The 21,959-nt window shown below is 42.6% G+C and overlaps 1 protein-coding gene across 1 annotated transcript in view; it reads left to right on the top strand.

The window, feature by feature from the left end:
- CREB3L2 (cAMP responsive element binding protein 3 like 2) overlaps nucleotides 1–21,311 on the top strand; it is a gene marked incomplete at its 3' end in the record, with an annotated part of 34,013 nt that extends 12,702 nt beyond the window's left edge. The window contains exons 2-11 of the mRNA XM_080363567.1: nucleotides 2,760–2,926; nucleotides 4,468–4,555; nucleotides 6,376–6,557; nucleotides 7,227–7,373; nucleotides 9,083–9,141; nucleotides 10,491–10,559; nucleotides 18,244–18,343; nucleotides 19,302–19,428; nucleotides 20,110–20,335; nucleotides 21,236–21,311. Of these exons, the coding sequence (XP_080219693.1) occupies nucleotides 2,760–2,926; nucleotides 4,468–4,555; nucleotides 6,376–6,557; nucleotides 7,227–7,373; nucleotides 9,083–9,141; nucleotides 10,491–10,559; nucleotides 18,244–18,343; nucleotides 19,302–19,428; nucleotides 20,110–20,335; nucleotides 21,236–21,311 (1,241 nt within the window). The remainder of the gene's footprint in view (nucleotides 1–2,759; nucleotides 2,927–4,467; nucleotides 4,556–6,375; nucleotides 6,558–7,226; nucleotides 7,374–9,082; nucleotides 9,142–10,490; nucleotides 10,560–18,243; nucleotides 18,344–19,301; nucleotides 19,429–20,109; nucleotides 20,336–21,235) is intronic.
- Between the last annotated feature and the right edge of the window lie 648 nt (nucleotides 21,312–21,959).

The raw sequence follows: 21,959 nt of genomic DNA, 5'->3' as shown, positions 1-21,959 counted from the left end.
AAGAGGCAGCATCAAAAAGGTGTTAGATGCAGTTCTTCAAAGTTATCTCCGTGCTAAATGCAGCGTGTTGCTGTCGGTGAAAACCATCTGTAACCCTGCAAACTGGTTAGACTGACTTTAAAGCCTAGAATAACTCCGAGCAATTTGTGCAGATCTAAGTGGTGATGGCAGGGATGTCAGGTTAATCAGCAAAGTCAGCTTCCAGGGGAGTAAAATGACTGACTGAAGGCCAGAGTATCTTGCTGCCTTACAGCAGCTGCATCCTCATGATGAGTCTGGGGATTAGAGGTGATAAACATCACAAAGTGCAACCTTAGAGGACATACCCTGTTTCACTGGGCACCCACGGCTAGATTTCTCCTTGCATGATGATACAAATCTCAGAAAGTTCAGGGCTAATTGCTTGCTTCACTGGTAGCTCTCATTTATATATAGCCTTCCCTCCCAAAGGGAGTCTAAAGGAGATGACAGATGATAGCACTGCCACCGTGTAGCCTGACCCAGAGGTGCGAGAGGCAGCAAGTAGAAGCTCTGCACAACACGACGTGGGGGAGGTTTTGGCAGAAGTTATCCAAAGAGGCATTTAAAAGTTGCATTTGACAAGGCATTCCGGATTTCCAGGCAAAGACAGTACTTTAAAGCTCTTATCGGAATGATCCACACACAGCGAGCTAGAGGGAGTCCACAGATCCACTGAATACTTAATTGCAGTCAGCTGGCAGGGAGCTGCACACTCGTGTTTGTGAGGAGAGAGGTGCAGGGAGGGTTGAAAGAGAGCAGTGTCCTCCCTCCTGAGTTAATATTTAGACAATGCTACCTCTTTTTTCATAAATAATTCTATTTTTATATTTCTGCCTTTCCCATAAAGCTTTGCAAGTGAGCTCTCCAGAAACTTAAATACAGTGTTTAGCTCTCGCTGTACAGTTAATTCTCTGTGCAGAGCTGGTCTCGCTGTTCTTAAGCTTCTGATTACAGGATACGTATTTTTCAGTTTTAAGTCCTTAGTGTGTCTTTTCTCAAATTACCTCCTTCCTTGCCAAGCGGTGGAGGTTGGGTCCCACCACAAAGTAATTACTAGCACTGGAGATGTACATACTTCTCCGTTCTTCCAGTCACCTAGCTTGTGCCCAGTGCTGTATATGTGTGTGGTCTTAATAGCAAAGACCGCCAGCAGCACGGGGGCTGTAAACCCACTCTTATTTTTGTTATTTGTTTGTAGCTGAACTCGCTTGACATCTCACTGGCGTGATACGTCCAGCTGAGTGTTGTGTCAGGCTTGCAGACTGCTGGTGGCACAGCCACAGTGCCCTGGCTGCCTCCCACCGTGCTGATGCAGTGTGCAGTTCATTCAAAGCTCTGTTGCTGTTTACTAGCCACGCCGTGTACATGCTTGCTCTCTGCTTTAATTCTGTAAATGCAGTAAATACTCTGTATGAAGGCAGGAGAAAGCTGGGAAAAGAAGATCCGTGCTCTTTTCTCTTATGTATATTTGGCCTCAAATTCCAGCTGCTTGATTTATGGAAATGCTTCTTACAACTACAGGCGAGTTGCGGCAGAGGACTTCACTGTGTGCTCCTGGGATGCAGTACAGCTGATATAGGATGCTCTTCTGCAAGATAAAAGAATTTACATGACTGAACTCTAGCAATAGAGATCGGAAGTTTTTTAAGGCAGAATCGCAACTGCCAAAAATGCATTTGATTTATATATATATATATATATAAATATGTGTATACATATACATATATATATATACACATAAAATATATAATTTTTTTTATATCTCTCTCTCTATATATATATATATTTTTTTTTTTTTTTTAAAGTGAGGTGGTTAATAGCATTCCAGAATTGTTTTGAAGGTTGAGTCCTTCTAAGTTCTTGATCCTATATCTTACCTAAGCCCGGGGAGAGTAAGTCCCTTTTTAGCAAGCCAAACAGTGGCTGCCTCATGAATAGAAATGGGGAGCTACCAACTTACCATGCCAACCTTCTTCCAGTTCTTGACAGTGCAAGACAAACCTTTCAGCTTTGTCCAGTGAAGAGTTGCACGGCTTTCTCCTGATTAGTGAGCTTGCAGTAAGTGGAGCTAGGGGACAATTCTGCCAATGTGTGTTGCAGGTTTGGTTGCTACCAGTCAAAATATGCATCTTGTGCTGTTACTTCCAGAGGCTCTGGGGACGAGATTAACATGATCACCAGGGCTCTGGTGCTCCTGTGAAATCATCAAAGCCTTTCTCCTCTTTCATACTTACTAAATGAATCCTCGGGGGGGAAATTTTGAAGTTGAGAGTGTGAAAAATCCTTTATTCTTAGAAGTATAATATCACCGCTGCAGCTATTTGATGATTGCAAGTAGTAGAAGGAGCAGAAGTCTGGCTAAATGCTATCTCTACACAGAGGAACAAAACTGAGTCAGCAGGCATTAGCATGTGTAGGACATGGCTTCCTGGCTGCTTTACCCAGTGGCTTGTTTAGTCTTGTTCTGCTATGTGTTAGCAGCTTTCGGCAATGTGCAGTGATTAGTGCTCCATGTCTTTCCTCCCTGCTCCTCTCTGTATCCTGGGGCTAGGATTAGGTTACAGCCTTGCAATGTCTGCATTGACAGAGAGCTGAATAGTAAGGGCAGAGTTTTGTTGATAGACTGAAATGCCTTCTGTGTTTGTTTCCCTTCTCTGGAGGAGGGATGACATTATTTTCATTTGTAGTCTTTCTGTCTCTGACCTAAACATGTGGTGTCCAATTTCCTTCCCTGGCAGGTGACCTGGAAAATGAGGAATGGTGTCTGGGTACAGAGCTGACTCCAGCAGCAATAAAGACTGAGCCAGTGTTGTGTGAAACATCAGGCCTTGCTCCCTCAGTCAGTCTTACTGTCACGGCCACGTCGCTGGATGGGGAACAATCTGAGCTACAGACGGATGCCCTGGTACATGCAGACTTTCTGTTTTCCTCTCTGCACAATTTGCTACAGATTCTCCTAAAACTCTGCATAACATTGTAGCCTCCTTGATGCCAAAAGTAGTCAACTCAGGGTGCACACTGGAGTCTGCTTTTATGTTTTTTAGTGTTTGCTGGTGTCCCACTGCTGCTGTAAGAGCTCGTGTTTCAAAACACCTGCATCTTCATGTCTTAATGGTTGGATGCACAACTTTCTCTTCTATGCTAGTTTTAAAAATACTTAAACAGTTTCTAATGAACCAGTCTCACCAGAATTGACTAACCTATTTGCCCAAGCAAACCTGTGACAAGCTAAGTGTCTTTAGTGCTGCTGTGCCTTCCCATAATGAGAACAAGACTCCTTGTTTGAAACAACTGGAGAATTACCCTGTTTGCTTGCTAGGTCACTTTGGCCACATCTATGACGCTCTGACATTTCAAGCTGCTGCTGCTTCCACACCAGCCTGCCTCAAAAGGAGCATTTGTGATGCCTTTCTGACCACAGCTGGAGCAGCCAGTCAGCATTCTCAAGGGTTTAGTTTGGCTCTGGTTTGGCTCACCGGAGTCCTCTCTCAGTGGAGGAAGAAGCGTGACTGTTCTTAGTCCCTGGGGTGCGATGTCAGTCCAGGCTGGGTGGAGTTCGTATATGCTGAAAATAAATGTTTCCACTTGGATGTGGATCAGAAATATGTGCAACAGAAATTATTTTATGAGAAACTGAAAAAATTAAACACAAGTCTCCCATAGTCCTCTTCTAGTCTGAATGTCCTGTCCCCGGGATGCGGTCCTGCTGTAGTTTGGGATGCTGTGATTTGCAAATAGCATATTGGGACTAGCTGGTGGCTCATTACCGTTGCACGGATTAGTTACACAGGCTTTTGAGAGAGATTTTTTGGCAGCAATGAGCACGCTGATGTGCCAGTCTGACTTCCTCAAGCCTGGGACTGCAGCATTCAGGCAGACTCTGGACAACAGCTCGACAGCCTGGTGTCCCAGCCCTGGCCACAGGGCAAGCCGGGTGTCTTCCAAACTCTAGTCAGCCATGACTGTCTCTTTTCCTGCTCCTCCACGCCATGAAATGAACTTGGGTCTGATGATCTGGTGCTCAGTGACTGGCATCTTGCTCTTGCTCCCAGGTGACAATGGTCTTGCACAAGCTCTCTCCTACTGCCAGGAGTGACTGTCTCTGCTCAAGCAGACTGTGCGGTCCAGCAAATCCTAGCGGCAGCCCTGTTGCTAAGAGAAGTAATTTGAGTGGGTTGCATGCTGGCTTTCAGTCTGAAATGTCATCTGCAAGGCATAATCTTTTATTTAGCTAAATATAGTAGTAAGAAAAACCACAGTGGGAGTAGTCAGGTCAATATTATCCATAGCTTGGTTTAGCAAACTGTGAAGCAGTTAAAGCTTTGCCTGTAGCAGAACAGGAGAGGGAAACCTCTCCATTTATGGAGAAGTCATCCTTGCATCCTTCTATTAAGATTTTAAAGATGTGTGCTTTGGGTTTTCATGCTGTTTATTTCTCTTTTCTAGATGAAACCACTTGGCCAGAAAGTTCTTCCAGAGATTAAATTGGAGCCCCATGAAGTGGATCAATTCCTGAACCTCTCTTCTAAGGAAGGTCTGCTAATTACCAATTCAAAATGCAGGGGGTGATAACCAGAATGGTCAATGAATGTACTTTACACTGATTAAATATTTGGCTTCCTCATTCGCCATGTTAATCTTTAGGCTGAAGCTGTTGCCTTGTAGGGATTCAACTTGGACTGCTGAAGAGCCATCCTCTCTTTGACCCATTTATGTGGTTTTTTTTTCTTATTTTTTTCTCTTGCTCATCGGAAAGAAAATAATCCCTTTTTTTGTCTATAGCATATTAAAAAATGTACAGTTGCTAGAGGGAGCTTGAATCCTTAAAGTACAGGATTATTTAGGCTAGAAGAGAAATCCATTTGATCGATTTCTCTTTGTAGGCATAGAAAGCATGAAGAGTGGAAACTTTACTGTTTTAACCCTTGATACAAAAGCAATGATGTGAGTTTACGTTAAATTAGAAGTTACGGGCATCTGTTTGCAGCATATTAGTTTTAGCAGAGTTTTTAAGAACCACCAGGATCCCTTTGAACTAATCTATAAAAGAGAAAGGAGGAGGAATGATCCCTACCCTGAAAGTTAAATGTGATTTTGTGACACATAATATGTTAACCCAAGAAAAGTTTGAAAGGGCCAAATATTTGGGCTGAAATTTGAGCGGATAACTGCATCTTGTCTAAGAGCATTTGATATTCTGTTGGTGAATTCATTTGTGTAGGTAAATAGAACTGCTCTAGGGAGAGAAGCAAGTAATGTAGCAGGTGGAAAAAGGGAGGCTACATCTCAAACCAGGGCATAGGTTTGATTGCTCAATTTGTGAGATTAAAGGCCTTGCTGTTTTTTCAGGTGTGTATTTTCTTCTGGCAACTGCTAGAGTTCAGATGCTAGACAAAAAAGAGCTCATACATAATAGCTATTTTTTGTTACTATTTTTCCTCCTTCCTTCCCCAGTGCCCATTCGATCTTTTCAGCTCAAATTTGCAAAGTACAACAGAAGTGGAAGGTGGCAAATTCAACCCTGTATCTTCCTACTCCCAATTTTCATTGCTGTACATTTATCTCAGGGAAAAAATTGACTTAGTTATGGCTGATTTGGACATCTGTTAAATTGTCCATGTAATATGAGTTGGTGAGACATTGCCCTGTTTCTCTTGGTTCAGACTCATTTGGTCATAAACAGCACTTGGCTTGCCAGTTCTAGCACAGGTTCTTTTGGCTGCAAGTGCAGTATAAGTTCACATATGGCCACGGATAGCACAGTGTGAGAGAGGTTCCTGTGATGGTTGCCTGTGCTGTTCCTATTCCATCAGTACCTTAAAGCCTTTGCTGTCACTGCATTGTCACTTCTTCCCAGCTGTGCCAAACCCAGGTCCTTAAGAGGCAGATTATTTCTCTCCTCCCTGTTCGTATAACACCTTGGATGTGATGCCTTCTCTTGAAAAATACTGGTGATTTATTTAATCCACAGCAAGCTTAAGAAAGACTATTGTTTTTGGAGAGAAAGCATACTGGCTCAGAGCCTTTCTGTTAATGTGGTTTCCCAGGGACAGGGGACTTGTACTGGAGGATTATATTAAACCTCAAAGCATTTGGAGAAGAAACTGTAGATAGAAGTGACTGGAGCATATGTGCGGAGCCCTGGTTTGTCTGTTGAACATAAAGATAGCTGCTGAATTTCATTCCTTCTTTGGAGACCTGCATGCTCTGAAAATCTTTCAAGCTGCCATTTTTGCTTCATCCATTTTTTAGCAGACAGTCCTAGCCTTGGAAGCTGGGTGGTGGTGGCAACTCTAGTGGGAATTTGAATTGGAGCCTCAAAACCTTGTGGTCTGTGTCTCTCTTGCCATTTAGCAGTGGATCCTCTGCATTTGCCTCCAACCCCTCCCAGCAGCCATGGCAGTGACTCTGAAGGAGGACAGAGCCCGGCTAGATCGCTCCCTCCTTCAAGTCCAATCCAACTACAAGCCACGGCTAAAGTGACATCACGCACAACTTCAGCGCTCTCCAATTCCCCCCTCCTGACTGCACCACATGTAAGTTGGGCTGGCTTTTTCTAGCATAGCTCTCTCTCTCTTTTGGTTTTTGTTTTTGTTTGTTTTTAATTACTGTTTTTGCCATGGATTTGCTCATTTTCTGTTGTCCTTTAGATTAATCCATCTCTGGTCAAAACTGCAGATCCAGTAGTTCTTGCTCACTGGTCTGCTCTGTCCCCACAGAGAACAGCATGTGCCTCTCCTCTAAATTGAAACAGGGTTCAACAGTGTTATTAGGTTTCTCCCACCATGGATTGTGTTTTGCCTTCGGGCCCAGCCCTACTGGGTTAACCTGTCTCTGGTAGATCTGCATCTGTTCTCTTGTCTTGTCAAAAGCAAGTGGTGATCTTTTGAGAGGGATTTTCAGTAGTGCTTCTCATTTGTCTCCCTGTTTAAGCCAAGAGAAGTTTTACTGTTGGTCTCAATGTGTTCAGAGCTGGGCCAAGAACAACTGTGTTGAGAGAATCCTGTCCCAAAGGTTCAGTCTCTGCAGGGAAGCTATCTAAAAGGTCTTCCCCTTCTATGCATTCCCAATCACAAGAGGATGCTGTGTTAGTAAGCAGAGGCCTCTCTGAAGTGGGAGAGCTGCTGCCTCTCTTCCCTAACACCCTTTTCTCTATGGCTGTGTGCACTTGCTGTTATAGTATTTTGTTTCTGTGACACTTCCAGAAATTACAGGGGACTGGCCCACTTATCCTGACAGAGGAGGAGAAGAGGACACTGATAGCAGAAGGGTATCCAATCCCTACCAAACTGCCTCTGACAAAAGCAGAGGAGAAAGTGCTGAAGAAAATCCGCAGGAAAATAAAGAACAAGGTAAATGTTAGTTAGCTTCAGTAGGTAATTCCAGCTCATCCTTCATTTAAAAAGTCCTGCAGCAATTCCGCAGTAATGCTCTGTGGTATTGTTGAATGCTTTAAGATGTCTTTTAATAAAGTGTTTTTCTTTGTTCCTAAACACATCCATCAAATTGTCTGTCACTGTGGCAGTGTGCTTCTGTCTGGGTATTTACCTGAACACGTGAACAATAGAGTATTTAGCAAGCAGGGTATCAAGTTGCTGTTGCTTGGCTCCGTTTTAAAAATAGTACAATCCCACCCTTATGGTAAGCAAAGACCTCTGTATTCTTTCTGTGCTGATTAAGGTGTTCTTTTCCATTGATTCATGTTTTAAAATATGACTGTGTATTTCAGTGCCTTCATCTTTTGGTCACTGAATTCCATGACCTTTAAATGAATGGTTGATACCAAGGCTGTGAAATACCTTATGAGTCTTTTCTTTCTTCCAACGTGGGGAAGAACCTAGTCATAGGGAGGAAAGCATTTTTTTTCCAGACCTGACCAGCTCACTTGTTCTAGAGGATATTAGCACATCTTTGAAGGTTAATGCATTCTGTTATTCGTTTTGCAGACACTGGAGTAAATTTGCCCATACTACATTGGAATTTGGTCTTGTAGTATATTTTTTCAAGATTTTTGGAAGTGACTTTGTGCATTTAATGTACCACTTTCTTATAATCATAGTAATTTATATTGGAAAGTGTCTCTGGATCCTTTGGTTCAACTCTTTGCTTTGAAAGCAGGGTCAACTTGGAGCAAGTTGCTCAGGGACTTGTCCCGTCACTTTTTACTGTCTCAGAGGGTGATGAATCCCCAGCATCTCTGGGCAACCTGTTCCCATATCAGGCCACTCTTGTGGTAAAAGAAAATAGATAGAGTTCTTAATGCCTAATTGGAATTTCCTGTGTTGCAACTTGTATTTGATGCCTCTTACCATTTTGCTGTAAGCTTCTGAGAAGACTGACATCACCTTTGCTACACGAGATAGTTGAAGATAGCAACAGAATTTCTTCCTTAGCCTTCTCTGCTTAAAGCTGAGCAAAACTGGCTTTCTCTGCCGTTCCTGATGTGTCATGTGCTCCAGCATGCTTATTATAGCAGTGGTCCTCCTCTGGGCCTGCTTCTGTACATCCAAAATTATTTCAGAGCTACAAACTGTACATTGTACTCAACTATAGTCTTGCAGGCACTAAATAGAGGGAAAGAACCGTTTCTCTCAACCTGCTAACTACACTCTTGTTAATGTAGACTCAGATCTAGTTAACCACCTTTGCTACGGGGGCATATTGCTGACTTATGTCTGACTTGTTGTTCACCAAGACATGCAAGTCTTTTTCTACAAAGCTGCTGTCTAGCACATGGATGGGCTTTTCCTTTGCCAGATGCAGGGCATTGTCCTGGGATCACCTTTTAGTGTTTGTCCTAGGCTATTCTTTCCAGATAAAACTGATTTACTTTTTAAGGTTATTTAGTAAGAGCAAGGAATGATCTTTTTCCTACTACTGAGAGGAGCAGTCTTGCTTCAGGATGTGAAAACAGACCAAGTCAGTGATTTGCTTACCAGGAATAGAAGTGAGAACAGCACAGAGACTTGAATCTAATAACATCAGGGCTTTTTACCAGTTTATTAGTTGCCTTTTTTTTCCCCTATGCAAATATTTGGTGTTTTTCTTCCTTTTTCCTTAGATCTCTGCCCAGGAAAGTAGAAGAAAAAAGAAAGAATACATGGACAGCCTGGAAAAAAAGTAAGCTAGCCTCCTTCCTGTTTCAAGCTGGCCAGTAGCACTGGTTACTGGACTGGGAAGGGATCCAGCTGTTGATGCTGGGACTGTTTTGTGCACAGAGTGCCAGCTGCCATCTCGTGGTTGTGTCTGAGAAAAGGCCTTTCTTCTGGTTTCTGCTTGTACGTGCACTGGGCTGCTGCATACATAGCTGTGTCTACCTCCAGCACGTCGCTAACGTGCCAACAAAGATTTCAAACTTTAAATAAGGCAAAACCCATCTGCTGTCAGCCTCCCCCTCATGCAAGTCTGTTGGCTTAGTGTGTAGGCAACGTCCAGGGAAAGGTGGATTCAGAGCGAATATATTCTGTCTTCTAGTGCAGATGGAGACAGAAGTAGGGAGTGGGTGAGTCAAGACTGCCTGGGAAAATAAGCAGGACTCAGGAAAACAGCATGTGACCGATCGATTTCCTTTAGAGGGAAGGAGCCAAACCCCCAGTTAGTGATTTATGTCCCAAGTTAATCTTTATTCCAACAGACAAGTATTCCAGTATTTCTCTTATGTATTTCACCAGATGGATCTGTTAAATGGCTTGTACCATCTTTGGTGATATCCTTCATGTAATTTCCTTTTTTTCTTCTTATCTCTATGGATGAGTCTTGCTTTCTCAGAGCTGCTCTGGTGAAAAGTCCACCATATACATACACATACCAAAGCTATTTCCCTTCACCTTTTTCCTTCTAGAAGCTATTACAGCTGGTCATGTTTGTCTTTTTAGGAGTCCTGTATTTTCACTTGGGCCTCTTATGTGGCATGCCATATGATAACCAACTTTAGTTTAGGGGGTTTCCAGGAGCAGTGTGGAAGTGATCACTCTCTTGGAAATGAATACTCTTCACACCTGAAATTCGAGGATCTGATTTCAGAAGCATAGCATTCGCTAGATTGCTTGGTGCCTCATCCTAGTAATGAAATGCAGACATTGAAAACCTTTGCACAAAATACTTGCTAACGGCATAAATACAGCATGTTCTGTAACTTTTAAAGTATCTGTCCCATGGCCTGATGCACAGAGAAAGTCTGAGCAGGGTCTTTGCTGTTGCTGTTTCAAGAGGCAAAAAGTAGTTACAGCCCATCCTGAGTGAGCCACGCCTGCTGGGGTGTAGTTGAGCACTGTAAGCAGGTGCTCCACAGGGAGTAGTATCTTTTGCAATATCTTTTACACCATGAAGTATGATTAAAGATTATGACTAAAGCTCATTGGTATAACTTTTCATTAAGTGTAGGCAAGACCACAGACATCTCTGTGAAAGCAAGTTTAATAAATGATTGATTTTTTACATTCCTCTTTCTTTTCTTGTGCTATCTCCAGAGTTGAAACTTGTTCAAATGAAAATAGTGAGCTGCGTAAGAAGGTTGAAGTCCTGGAGAATACCAACAGGTAATGTATGAAGGGAATAAAACAAAACTGTAGCATGATATTACAGTGAAAAATTAAAATCTGGAAGTTAAGAGATTGCTTGAAATGTGATAGCTGTATCTGGTCTGGTTATTGTCAAAGAAAGATGAAGAAGGCCAGTTATTGTGACTGCAGTGTGATGTAACACATAGAGGCTTTGATGTAAGGTCTTATACTATCTCCCTAGCCTGTGGTATGCTTGGAAAACCTCCTAGTACTCTTATTTGTGTTCTTCCACTGCACAAGGAAACATGATTAGTGATACATAGCAAACTAAAAACTACAGCCCAACTCTCCAGATTGTCTTTATTTAGTGAAAGACTGTTTTGACAGGAGACCTTGACCTGGAGCATGAGACATCCAGAAATTACAGTGCTGAAGAGTCGTTATTAATTCCTTCTGAACTAACATGTCATTGCAATTATTGTGCACCCTTCTAACCACCTCACACCCCGGGATTTCCTTCATTTAGAGGGAGAAAATCAACTTCATGTTTCTTCATTTCCGAAGAAGTGGGTGCCTCAGTGCTGGCTTTCTCAAAGGACACATGGCAGAAAATGTTTGATAGCTAAGCTTTTAATCTAATGTTAGCTGAGAGTGGAGTTGCATTTAAAAATGTCCATCATGGATCATGCTCCGAGTGTTCTCAAATGATGGCAAATTCCAATGAGTAGGTACTAGATAAGTCCACTGTTAACACCTTCTAGTTAGAGGCATTTGTCGTGATGGTTGAATATTAACATTGATCATGATGGTAGCACTGAAGTGTGGGAGGAGGCTGGGTTTTGAAGATAAGACCCACGATCATGAAAAATGGCCCTAGAGCTTTTCTGGCAGCCAGTGTATTGCTAATTGAATGACATGTGTTGTTTCTAATCTCCGGATCCAATCTCTAATTTCATGGAGCCAGACCCTGTAGCACTGCAATTTGCTGGAGAGTCTCCCACACACTGCTCATGCATAAAGACATCTGCTGCTTGTTTGAAGAGAGCCAAGCCATTTCTGTGCCTCCTGTAGCTTCCTTCAGGGCTTTTACATAAAAGAACCAGGAATCGTTCTGTAGGTGTAGAGTAGGATTTTCTTTCCCAGGATCTGTCCCAGGAGGTGCTGAAGGCAGCTGCTCTAAGGAAAGGTGCAGCTGTGGATGAGCTACTCAGGGACAAGAAGTTGTCAAGCCTAGAGTTGTTCTCCCCAGTTCATATAAATGTAGCCAGCTTTTTCCATCTTGGAGTTATTGGGAACGCGATCATGAGAACAGGTTTATTGGTATTGTCTGTTCTTTTAGACAGGACCTTTAGCATCCTCTTTATTATTTGATGATCTTAATTCTCGCATGCTAAATGTTCTAAAAATATTTAGTGAACTGATATTATCTCTGAATCCTTCATACTTTGCGCATGTGGGATGAGTTGCCTTGTTTTCTTCCCTCTGCAATAGCATTGATATTGATTTGTAATCTCCTGCAGAGAAGCAGATGTTCCTGACCCTCTGCACAGAAATTCTTGCAATTCATGGTGATGCTGTTTTGGCTATTTAGATACAAACTGTACCTAAAATCTGTTAAGGCTTCAAATTGAAGTATCGAGAAATTTCTGAAAGTGCCTGTTTTCATCAAGCCTGAGTTACATAACATACCACATTATGGGTTTTTTTCACCTTAGCCCCAAAGAGCCACTTTTCTTATTTATTGTATAATTGTGCAACTGTCTCATTCAGAGAATGTTTCCAGGACTTTGTTTAATGTACATTATCCATTTCATATGGTTTATTGAGAATGTCTGGTTTTCTCAGTGGTATTTGCACAGAGCCTTGATATGGCATCCAGAAACTGACCAAATGTTTCAGAAATTGTCTTCACAGCATCCTACAGCTGGTAGTTCCATCTCCTGTGTACAGTCAGGAATCAAAGTTCAAAGCAGTGATGGTCAAAATTATGCAGTTTCAGTTTATTTTTGGATATCCAAATTTAAATGTTTAGGACTTTACTTCTCAAAATCCCTGGCACACAGTTATACACACATGTACCTTACTTAATATGCCCAAAGCAGAGCCCCAGTTGACTTTAATTGCAACTTGGGGTGTTCAAAGCAGTAAAAACTGAAGATGTTGTTGAAGGTCTTCTCTAAAAATAGACCTACAAACATCAGAGCTGTTTTCTTGTTGTGAAAAATTCTAAGAGTGCAAGAAAGATAAAAGGAAAATAAGAGCAGTGATTACCTGTAAAAATGTTGATGCATTAAGTGTGGATGAAGGGAAACTTGGGTTTTTACCTTGTTGGAAAATTGGGCTATGGCTGCTTAGCTAACAGTTCATGCACATGTATGTGCTGTTAGTCAATATCATGTTTTTATAGTCTGGCTGGAATTGAGCAGAACGGAAGGGCAATTTCCAAAACACAACTGTTGTACAGCAGAGTTTCTTTTCAGTAGTTGCAATCAGTTTTTTAGAGCATGTTATTCTATATATAGAACAAATTTTGCACAGATACATACCTAAGGCTTCAAGGAAACCCTCCTTGCATTTAAAAATCTGGCTCCAAACCATGGAAACACTAGAATTTCTTGTGGTAAAAATGTTCCTACATTATTCTCAGTAACATGAACAAATTTAGAAGAATCTTCCCCAAGGGCCTGCCTTTGCCTGAAATTCTGGATCTGAAAAGATGTAATGTAAAAGATGCAGATGTGGTCAAGTTCTTTGCATCCAGAAGCATCTCCCTTGACATTTATGCATCTTAAAATGCAAGGCAGGAGTCTGGAGATCAGGATACAGGGGAGTTTTTAATTCTCATTACTCTTAGTGGGTGACTGCAACATTTTTGGCAACTTTAGTATTAGAACACTAGCATATGTTTCCTCTCCTAATTTATGTGACTCAGTCACTTAAAAGAAACGCATCCAAGTTCCTTTCTCAGCAGGTGTCTCAAAACTAAGGAAGCACATTATTACATGAGTATGTGTCCTATAGCCACAAGCGTGCCAGGCTCTCATTGGTTTCAGTAGCATCTGAATATGTGGGGTGCTATTGTCTTAAAAAGCACAGAGTGTGAGAGGAATGGGTAGCTGGGCCTAAACAGTTGTGGTGAACAGAGCCAAATCCAGCTGGTGACCGGTCACGAGTGGAGTTCCCCAGGGCTCAGTATTGGGGCCAGTTCTGTTTAATCTCTTTATCAAAGATTGGGACAAGGGCATTGAGTTGCCCCCTCACTAAGTTTGCAGATGACACCAAACTGGATGGAAGTGGTCTGCTGGATGGTACGATGGCCATACAGAAGGATCTGGACCAGCTGAATCAATGGGCTGAGGCCCATTGTATGAGGTTCTATAAGAACAAGTGCAGGACCCGGTCACAACAACCCCAGGCAGCACTACAGGCTCGGGGAAGAGTGGCTGGAAAGCTGCCTGGTGCAAAAGGATCTGGGGTTGTTGATTGACAACCAGCTGAACATGAGTCAGCAGTGTGTCCAGGTGGCCAAAAAGGCCAACAGCATCCTGGCTTGTATCAAGAATAGTGTGGCCAGCAGGACTAGGAAAGTGATCGTCACCTGTACACAGCACTAGTGACGCCGCACCTCAAATACTGTGTTCAGTTTTGGGCCATTCACTACAAGAAAGACATTGAGGTGCTGGAGACAGTTGAGAGAAGGGAAACAAAGCTGGTGAATGGTCTGGAGCACAAGTCTGATGAGAAGCAGCTGAGGGAACTGGGGCTGTTTAGCCTGGAGAAAAGGAGGCTGAGGGGAGACCTTGTTGCTGTCTACAACTACCTGAAAGGAGGTTGTAGCAAGATGGGTGTCAGTTTCTTTTCCTAGGTAGCAAGTGATAAGACAAGTGGAAATGGCCTCAAGTTGCACCAGGGGAGGTTCAGATTGGATATTAGGAAAAATTGGTTCATGGAAGGGGTTGTGAAGCACTGGAACAGGCTGCCCAGAGAAGTGGTGGAGTCACCATCTCTGAAGGTGCTTAAAAGATGTAGAGATGAGGTTCTTAGGGACACGGGTTAGTGCTGGACTTGGGGTAGTGGTTGGACTCGACGATCTTGAGGTTCTCTTCCAATCAAAATGATGCTATGGTTTAGTGCCAGGGTAGGCTAATGGTTGGACTCTTTGATCTTGAGGGTCTTCACTGATTTGCATGGCTGTTCCTTTATTTGAGGCTGGTAAAGCCAGTTTACCAAGTCATTTTCAAGGAGTGAATGATCTGCATTTAGGCTTCAGTGAGATATCTTGCACTTCACTTAATACCAGCCTTATTATAGTTGACAAAATGTGGCAGCCCTGGAGCAAGTGACTCCTTGTTCTCAAGGCAGCAAGGTAGTGTATTTATGCTGGAACATCTTTGATGAAATGTCCTGAGTTTTTACTCTGTAAGTCTAATTGTGGATATTTTTTCTGCTTTAAGGTATTCTGGTCTTTCAGTGAAAACCTTTACTTGAGACTTACTCTCCTACAAATAGGACAGGCAGAGAAAGAATCTGTATGTAGAGATGGCAGACAGAGTAATTTTTCTCTCTCCTTATCAAAAGTAGTTTTTTTGTTACTCTCTAAGTAGATAAATTCTCTGAAAAATCTTGATCAAAATAAACAGTGTTTGGTGTCTCCTAGAAGGTGTCTTTTTGTTTGTTTAAATAGATGTTGGATTTTAAACATAGACATTGAACCGAGGAAGCCTCCCAGGTGGCTAGGTCCTGGAGTGACAAATTTCCTCTCCTTAATCAAACTGTCACTGGAAGCAGAGGGGACGCCTTGACTTGTTCCTTACTTCGGTGGTGAAAGGGACTCTTCTGAAGATGAATAGGTGAATGTGCACACAAAAACAAGACATCACAGGCAGAGTGAATTTTGCTGGCAGTGTGTGTAAGGGGGAGCAGGAGTCTTCAGTCACTTTGCAGCTTTCCTATGAGGTGCTTCCATTGGCAGGGAAAAGCGTGAAAGCGCGTTCGCACCTCCTACGGAGGTGACCCTCTAATTGAATATCACTGGGAAATGTGTCAGACACAATGAAAATAATCCCTGTGGGTGCAAACCCCCTTATGCACACTACCTTGGGATTTTATTTTCTCCTGTTAGGATTTAGCCACAGGCAGTGTGTTTCCCTAAAAGCATTTGTGGCCTTCCTGCTGCTATTTAGAGGGAGCATCTTCTTTTAACATAAGCTGCTGCTCTATAGAACAGAGAGCTGCTCCTTTCCCTTCTCAGTCCAGGCCATCCTTGCAGCTGTCCAGTAACAACAAAGGCAGCTTTTGCATGGGAAAGTAGACCTTTTGACATTGGAATCCGGTCTTCCACCATTCCAGGGTCAAATAGAGAATAAAAGCACCAAGGAGTGCGCCATTTTGGCAGGGGCCAGGGTAAACTGGTATCCTCTCTGAACAAACAGACTTGATTCTTGCCCTTGCCTTGGCTCTTGCTCTTAGTTTGAAGATGCACCGGTAGCCTGGCAGCTCGCAATGCCGAGTCCTTGTCTGCCGAGAAGGCAACAGTAGCTCTGCTCAAACAGATAATGACTTGGAGGAGAAAGACATTTTGCATTAAGGTAGTTGGTAAACAAGGTGGGTGATGAATCTTCCTCCATGTGTACAGCAGACCTCAGAATACCTGCCTAATTATACTTTCCAAAAAGAGAATGTTTTGGAATCAGCTCGCTGGGCCCACTCTGCCCAGCAGGTTTTTTTAATTGAACACAAAAAGGCAGAGATGAGCAAAATGAGGAGAACTGCCTCTTCTCTGTTGATTTCCTCACCAGCCATTAGCTGTTTTCTCACTGACGCCTCCACAAAAAGTGGTAAGAGTGATCAGCATTTCAAGGATTCTGCTGCTGCTGCCAGCCCCCGAGCTGATGAGGAGGAAGAGAACTCCTTCCTCCTCGCTCCACAGAGCTGTTCTGTGTCAAGCCCGGTGACTCAGTCCCAAACCGGGGGAAAAATTTAGTCTTCTGCAACAGCACAGAAATTTCAGGGTTAAAAAGGCATTGCTTTATAGTGTATATGTATAGTGCCTAGGGTGGCAATGCTGTATACAGCACGTTCTGTGCTGGAAAATGATATGTGTCATGTATGCAAGTCTTTGCAAACCCTAGGCCATGTAGTGGATGGGAGGAAGAGGTGAGGAAAGATGCAGAAGGGAGCAGGGAATTAGGATGGTCTCATTTACATGATGGACAGTGTTTTAATCGCTTAATTTACCTGCAGTCTCTGTAATAGTGAATAAAGGACTGAATTAGACTAATCACTTTCTTTTTTTAAATAATGAGTTGCAGAATAAACCATGCTCTCAAGAGCACGCGAGACATCCTTCCCTAATAAGTTGAGAAGGATTTTCTGGCCCAGATAAATCTGTGCTGTGAGCATGCCTTGTGCTCATTTCAGAATGCATTCCTGAAGTCCTTGAATTCATTAAACCCTAATTAGCAGTGAGCATTGATGATTAAAAAAAATCTGTAATAATAGGCAGACAAGTGTATATTGAGCTGTGAAGGCACCTCTGGGTCTGTCCTACAATTAGCTTTTAGCCAGTTTGATCTTAAAATAATCCTTCTATTTTCTCTGACATCCTAACCTTGCCTCTTGCTTTAGCATTTGACGTCACACCCTCCAAAGCTTTGGTCTGGAGTGTTGTGGGGGTTACCCTCTGCACTAGATTGTGAGACTTACAGGAAAAACGAAAAGTGAAACTGGAAACAAACAGCAAAGTTAACATTCAGATGCAAATTGTACTATATTTGATTGTGTCTAGGGCAAGTATTTGGATTACTCCTTATTTGTTAAAAAGCTTTAATGAAAACAAAAGAAAACTGCTGTGATAACCCTATATCAATCATTCTTTGAGATAATTTCCCATGTAAATTACTAGTATCCTAACTGTAGTCATTGATGATGATACAGCAAAAGTAAAATAGCCAGAAAGACAGAAAACCTTCCCGGTCTGGGACTGTTGACTCCAAGGAGAACAGAATTGCCATCACAGTTGGGAGCTCTTTGTGGCTGGGACTTCTGAAAGATACAGGCAGAGTAGCCACTTCAAGCATCTGTGATTTTTGTCAGCTCCTGGAGGATTTAGCAAATAGGAATAAAATGCTTTATTTAATAAATGAATTTATAAGAAATGAAGTCTGTGCCTATGTCTAGCTTTAAGACCTTCTCTTTGAAAATGGTCCAGCATGTAGTCCAAACCACTGTACAGCAAGTTTTCAGAAAAAGAAGGTAGCTGTATACCTTTACTACCAGCCAGAGCAGCTATAAACTTACTTCTGCATCTTTTCACATGATGGTGAAACTCCTACTGAATTCATGATGCAGAACCAGGTTGTATCTGCATCTAGTCACTTGTATATAGAGTAATTTCAGTTGTTTGTACACTTACCAGAATTGTTTCTTGTAGAAACACTGAAAGTACAGGTTTTATTTACAAGAATCTTCTGAAAGTGCTGAAGAAGTAATTGTTCAGGGACATCAGTTGAGGGAAAGCAAAAAAATCTTTTTGAAAGATTCAGTGCTAATACATGAAAAATCTTATAAAACTAAATCATTCCTAGCTAGTAACCTCGAGAGGAGGACTTTAATGATCTGTGCCTTGTCATAAATGCTGTATTATTGCCAGGTGCGGAATATGAAGCAAAACGCTGTTTAATCAGCAAGTAGATGCTTATCTGTTGTCTTTGCTTTCCAGAACGCTTCTGCAGCAGTTGCAGAGACTCCAAGCCATGGTTGCTGGGAAAGTGTCCCGTTCATGTAAGGCAGCTAGCACACAGACAGGGACCTGTCTTATGGTGAGTGTCCCTAGAGCTGAGAATTGTAGGGGAATGAGAATCTTTTCCCACTGCTCAAAGGCATATCCCTTTTTCTGCGAAACCCCTCACTTGCAAGTTCTCAGCTTGGGAAACCTCTCTTCAAAATTTGGCAATGAATTTTGAGGTCGGTGAGACTCCTGGCTGATTAAGATTAATGGTGGTGGGAAGGCATTAAATTCTGGAGGAGACTGGGCCTGTGCTTTTGATTGAATGCTGCAGTGATTAAAGAAGGAACACTGCTCCTCTGAGTGACCTGTTTTATTATTTTCTACAATATTGTATGTGAGAAATCATGTCTAGAGTTGTAAAATGAAAACAATGGTGACCTTTGGAGCCCAATTCTTTTGATATCAGTAAAAATAAACTTGTTCATCCAAATAAAAATATGATTAAGGCTATAAATCTTCCTCTGGCCTATTTCAATAATAGTAGGCAGGATAAGAAAAGGATTAGAATGAAACATTTCCTTTTTCCCTCCTTACACTTAGCCAGCAAGTACTCTTTATACTAAGTGCTGTAAATTGATGGAAATAATTTTCAAGGCCTGAGTTGTTCACCTAGTCTGCCAGCCCCTCTATTGCTTTGAAGCAAGACTGAGGCAAGCAGCAAAAATAACCCTGGAAATTCCCAACAGCATCTATAAAACACACGTGGTGGTTGTGTCTGCTTTTCAGCTTTGGGAGTAAATAAGGCTACAGGCCAAAATGATGGCAGACATTGAAAAAAAAAAACCTCCAGCATTGAAATCTGCCCTTTAAAACACAGCATTTCTGTTGCATACCTTTACTAAAAGACACTGTATGCAGTGATTGAAATAGCCTCAAATGATTTGTTTTTAAAAAGTATCAGATGTGCTTTGCGTTGATTCTTAGTTTTGATGTGCACGTGTGGACCAAGGGCTAGTGCACTTACCTCTTCTGCATCCTCCCTTTGCCAGATGGTGGTGCTGTGCTTTGCAGTAGTTTTTGGCAGCTTCTCTGAGAGCTATGGGCCGTATCCTTCTGCTACAAAGATGGTGTTGCCCAGGCAGCATTCTTCGCCAGAGTCCTACACAGACTCCATCGGTAAGTGGCAACTGTCCCAGTCTTGCTCCGTGCTTGGTTGTGCTTTGACACTTGTTTTCCACCCTCATCCCTAACCCCCTCCTCAAGCACCTCTTGCTTTTCTGCTCCTCAACAGGTCACTCTGTGATAAACCTGTGTCTTTTGAAGGATAGCTTGGCAAGCTCTTTGGGTGGCAGAAGGCTTTATATCCATAGGCAAAACCTTTTCCCACTAGCCTGCATGGTACTGCTGTTTAAAGCAGTTTCGTTTCTGTTTGTGGAGCTAAAGCTAGTGATCTGTAAAAGGTAGCAGGATTTCTACTTGGTAGCAAATGTTCACACTGTTAAAATGTGCAACTGATTTTGTCTGATGCGTCTTTTGGCAGTGTCAACAAAGAGTCCAAGGGCTGAGTGGAAACTGTTAATATTATATACCCATAATGAACCAGTTGTTTTCAATATGTATTATCGAAGCGATTGTTTCATTTTGTTCTTGTTTTGTGAATAATTCAGTGCTTTTTGATCCCTACCTGGACCATTACTGTGGTATCTTTCCTCAGCTATCAAATTACAAGTTAATCACTATGAAAACACCTTTGCGGCTCCAGTTCTGCTCTGATGGCTTCCATTTCTTTAAATGACCAGGGCCATTCTCTGAGTTGCCTGTTCCTCATCTCTTCTTGCCTTCTGTCTTTGTATGCAGTGAGGTCAAGGAGTCTGCTAATTTATGAAGAGCCTCATCAACTGGAGGAGTCGTCAAGCCCGATCTCCTTTGCAGATCGCAATGACAGGCAAGCAGACACCTCCAAGTACACAGCACTGTCCCTGGAGGCCATGCCAGGGACACAGCAGGATGATATCATGCAGTTCACAATAGCCAATGAGACGAGGCTGGAGAAATCAGTGCTGCTGGGCCTGCAGCAGCACAGGTAAGTGTAGGGTGAGCTGCTTGTCACAGAGGTGTTGGGCATCACTGTCATTTGTTCCTGGAGACCAGAAGTAAGACTAGGGGGCTCAGCTGTGCTGGGCACTGTGAGATGTGAAGTAAGAGTTTGGTCTCTATCTGGAGAGCTTATAGGCAAAGTTATTGTTACTCTGGAGAAGCGGTTGCAACAATATTGTAGCAATACAGCTACCAAACTTGGTGCTTCTGCCAGAAACCTGACACTTGTAAGACCGTTAGTTGTGCCTACCCACTTCTTTAAGCACTTAAGTTCTGTGTCTCCTAAAGGAATAAATAAGCTTTTGCCAGTTGGGTGAAAGTGTGAGGCTGTGACTCACTGGGCTATCTATGAGGTTATGGTGTGAAGAGCTGGAGTTTCTTGCAGCAGTGATCTTACTAAGGGCATTACTGTGGAAAGTTCACAGTACTCAATCTTAAGAGACAGACCTGTGAAGTTATCTGAACTACTTAACAAAGAGCTTTTTCGTAAGTTTGTTTGTTTTAGCAGAAATGCAGTCTCTTTGGGGCCTTTGCAAGAGAGAGAATTCACTGGTTTAAATGTGTGTGCAGTTTTCTTTCCATGCCACCTTTTCTTGTCCTGCCACTGTCCCGTTGGCCCTGGTCTTGGTCTCTGCTACCAAAGACTAGCAAGCACACCAAACAGAAGAACATTGCCCCAAGCATGCCTTCTGAGCCCTTGTTTCAAAGTTATACCTAGAGCCAAAGAGATGACTAATTCAGTGTGTTACCATACTCCAGCTGACAAGTACCTGGTAAATACTGAGTGCCTTTTTAGCACTAGCCACTTCAAGCAGGATATGCACTTTTAAAAATTACTAACTATTAGTGTTAACCTTTGTTGTTTTGGTTTTTTTGTTCCCTGCAGAGTCAACTCTGAACTAGAAGGAAATGAAACACTGAAGATAATTGAAATAGATAGAAGAGTCAATGCCACCTCTTAAAAATAAAAAAGGCCTTTTTTTTTTGTTTCCCTCTTTCCCACATATTTTCAACCAAAGTCCCCCTGACTTGTCATCCTCAGTGAACCAAAGCACAAAAGAGAGGGAGTTCGACTTCTGCATTGACTGGTGAGGCTGTAACTGCAGAAGAGATCTCTTGTCTTTGTAACTCCTCACTTCACACACAGTCCCTGTCTTTGTTTTTATTCCTTTCCTGCTGATACTTGCAAGGGTGGGATTGAATTATGATGGCAGATGATGCCAGCAGTGTGCCGGTGACTGGTGGGTGTTTGTACGTGCACGCACACATCCTAATCTGAGCACAAAGACATTCTGTAGCAGAGTGGAATATGCCAAACTGATGGGAGTGTGTGGGTGATAGGTTTTATGGGAGAGGGAACTGAGAGAAAGAGGAGATGCAGCATACTGCTGCTCAGAATCCAGCCACAGCTCCATGCCTACTGGTCTACAGCACTTGAGCCTTTTGGGCGGTTGAGGAGCATATTGTGTAGTCTGCCTCTGAAGGGACAGGAACGGGCTCTGATACAGTTAACAACAGAGGTGGGAGAGCGGTGGGCAGTGATGCTGCTGAATCCCGACCTCTTTCTCTTTTCTCCCCTCCAGCCCCTTTATCATTTAGTGGGGTAGGTT

Source organism: Nesoenas mayeri (assembly GCF_963082525.1).
Source record: "Nesoenas mayeri genome assembly, chromosome: 1".
NCBI classification, from domain to species: domain Eukaryota; kingdom Metazoa; phylum Chordata; class Aves; order Columbiformes; family Columbidae; genus Nesoenas; species Nesoenas mayeri.
This window is presented reverse-complemented; position numbering and strand designations above follow the sequence as displayed.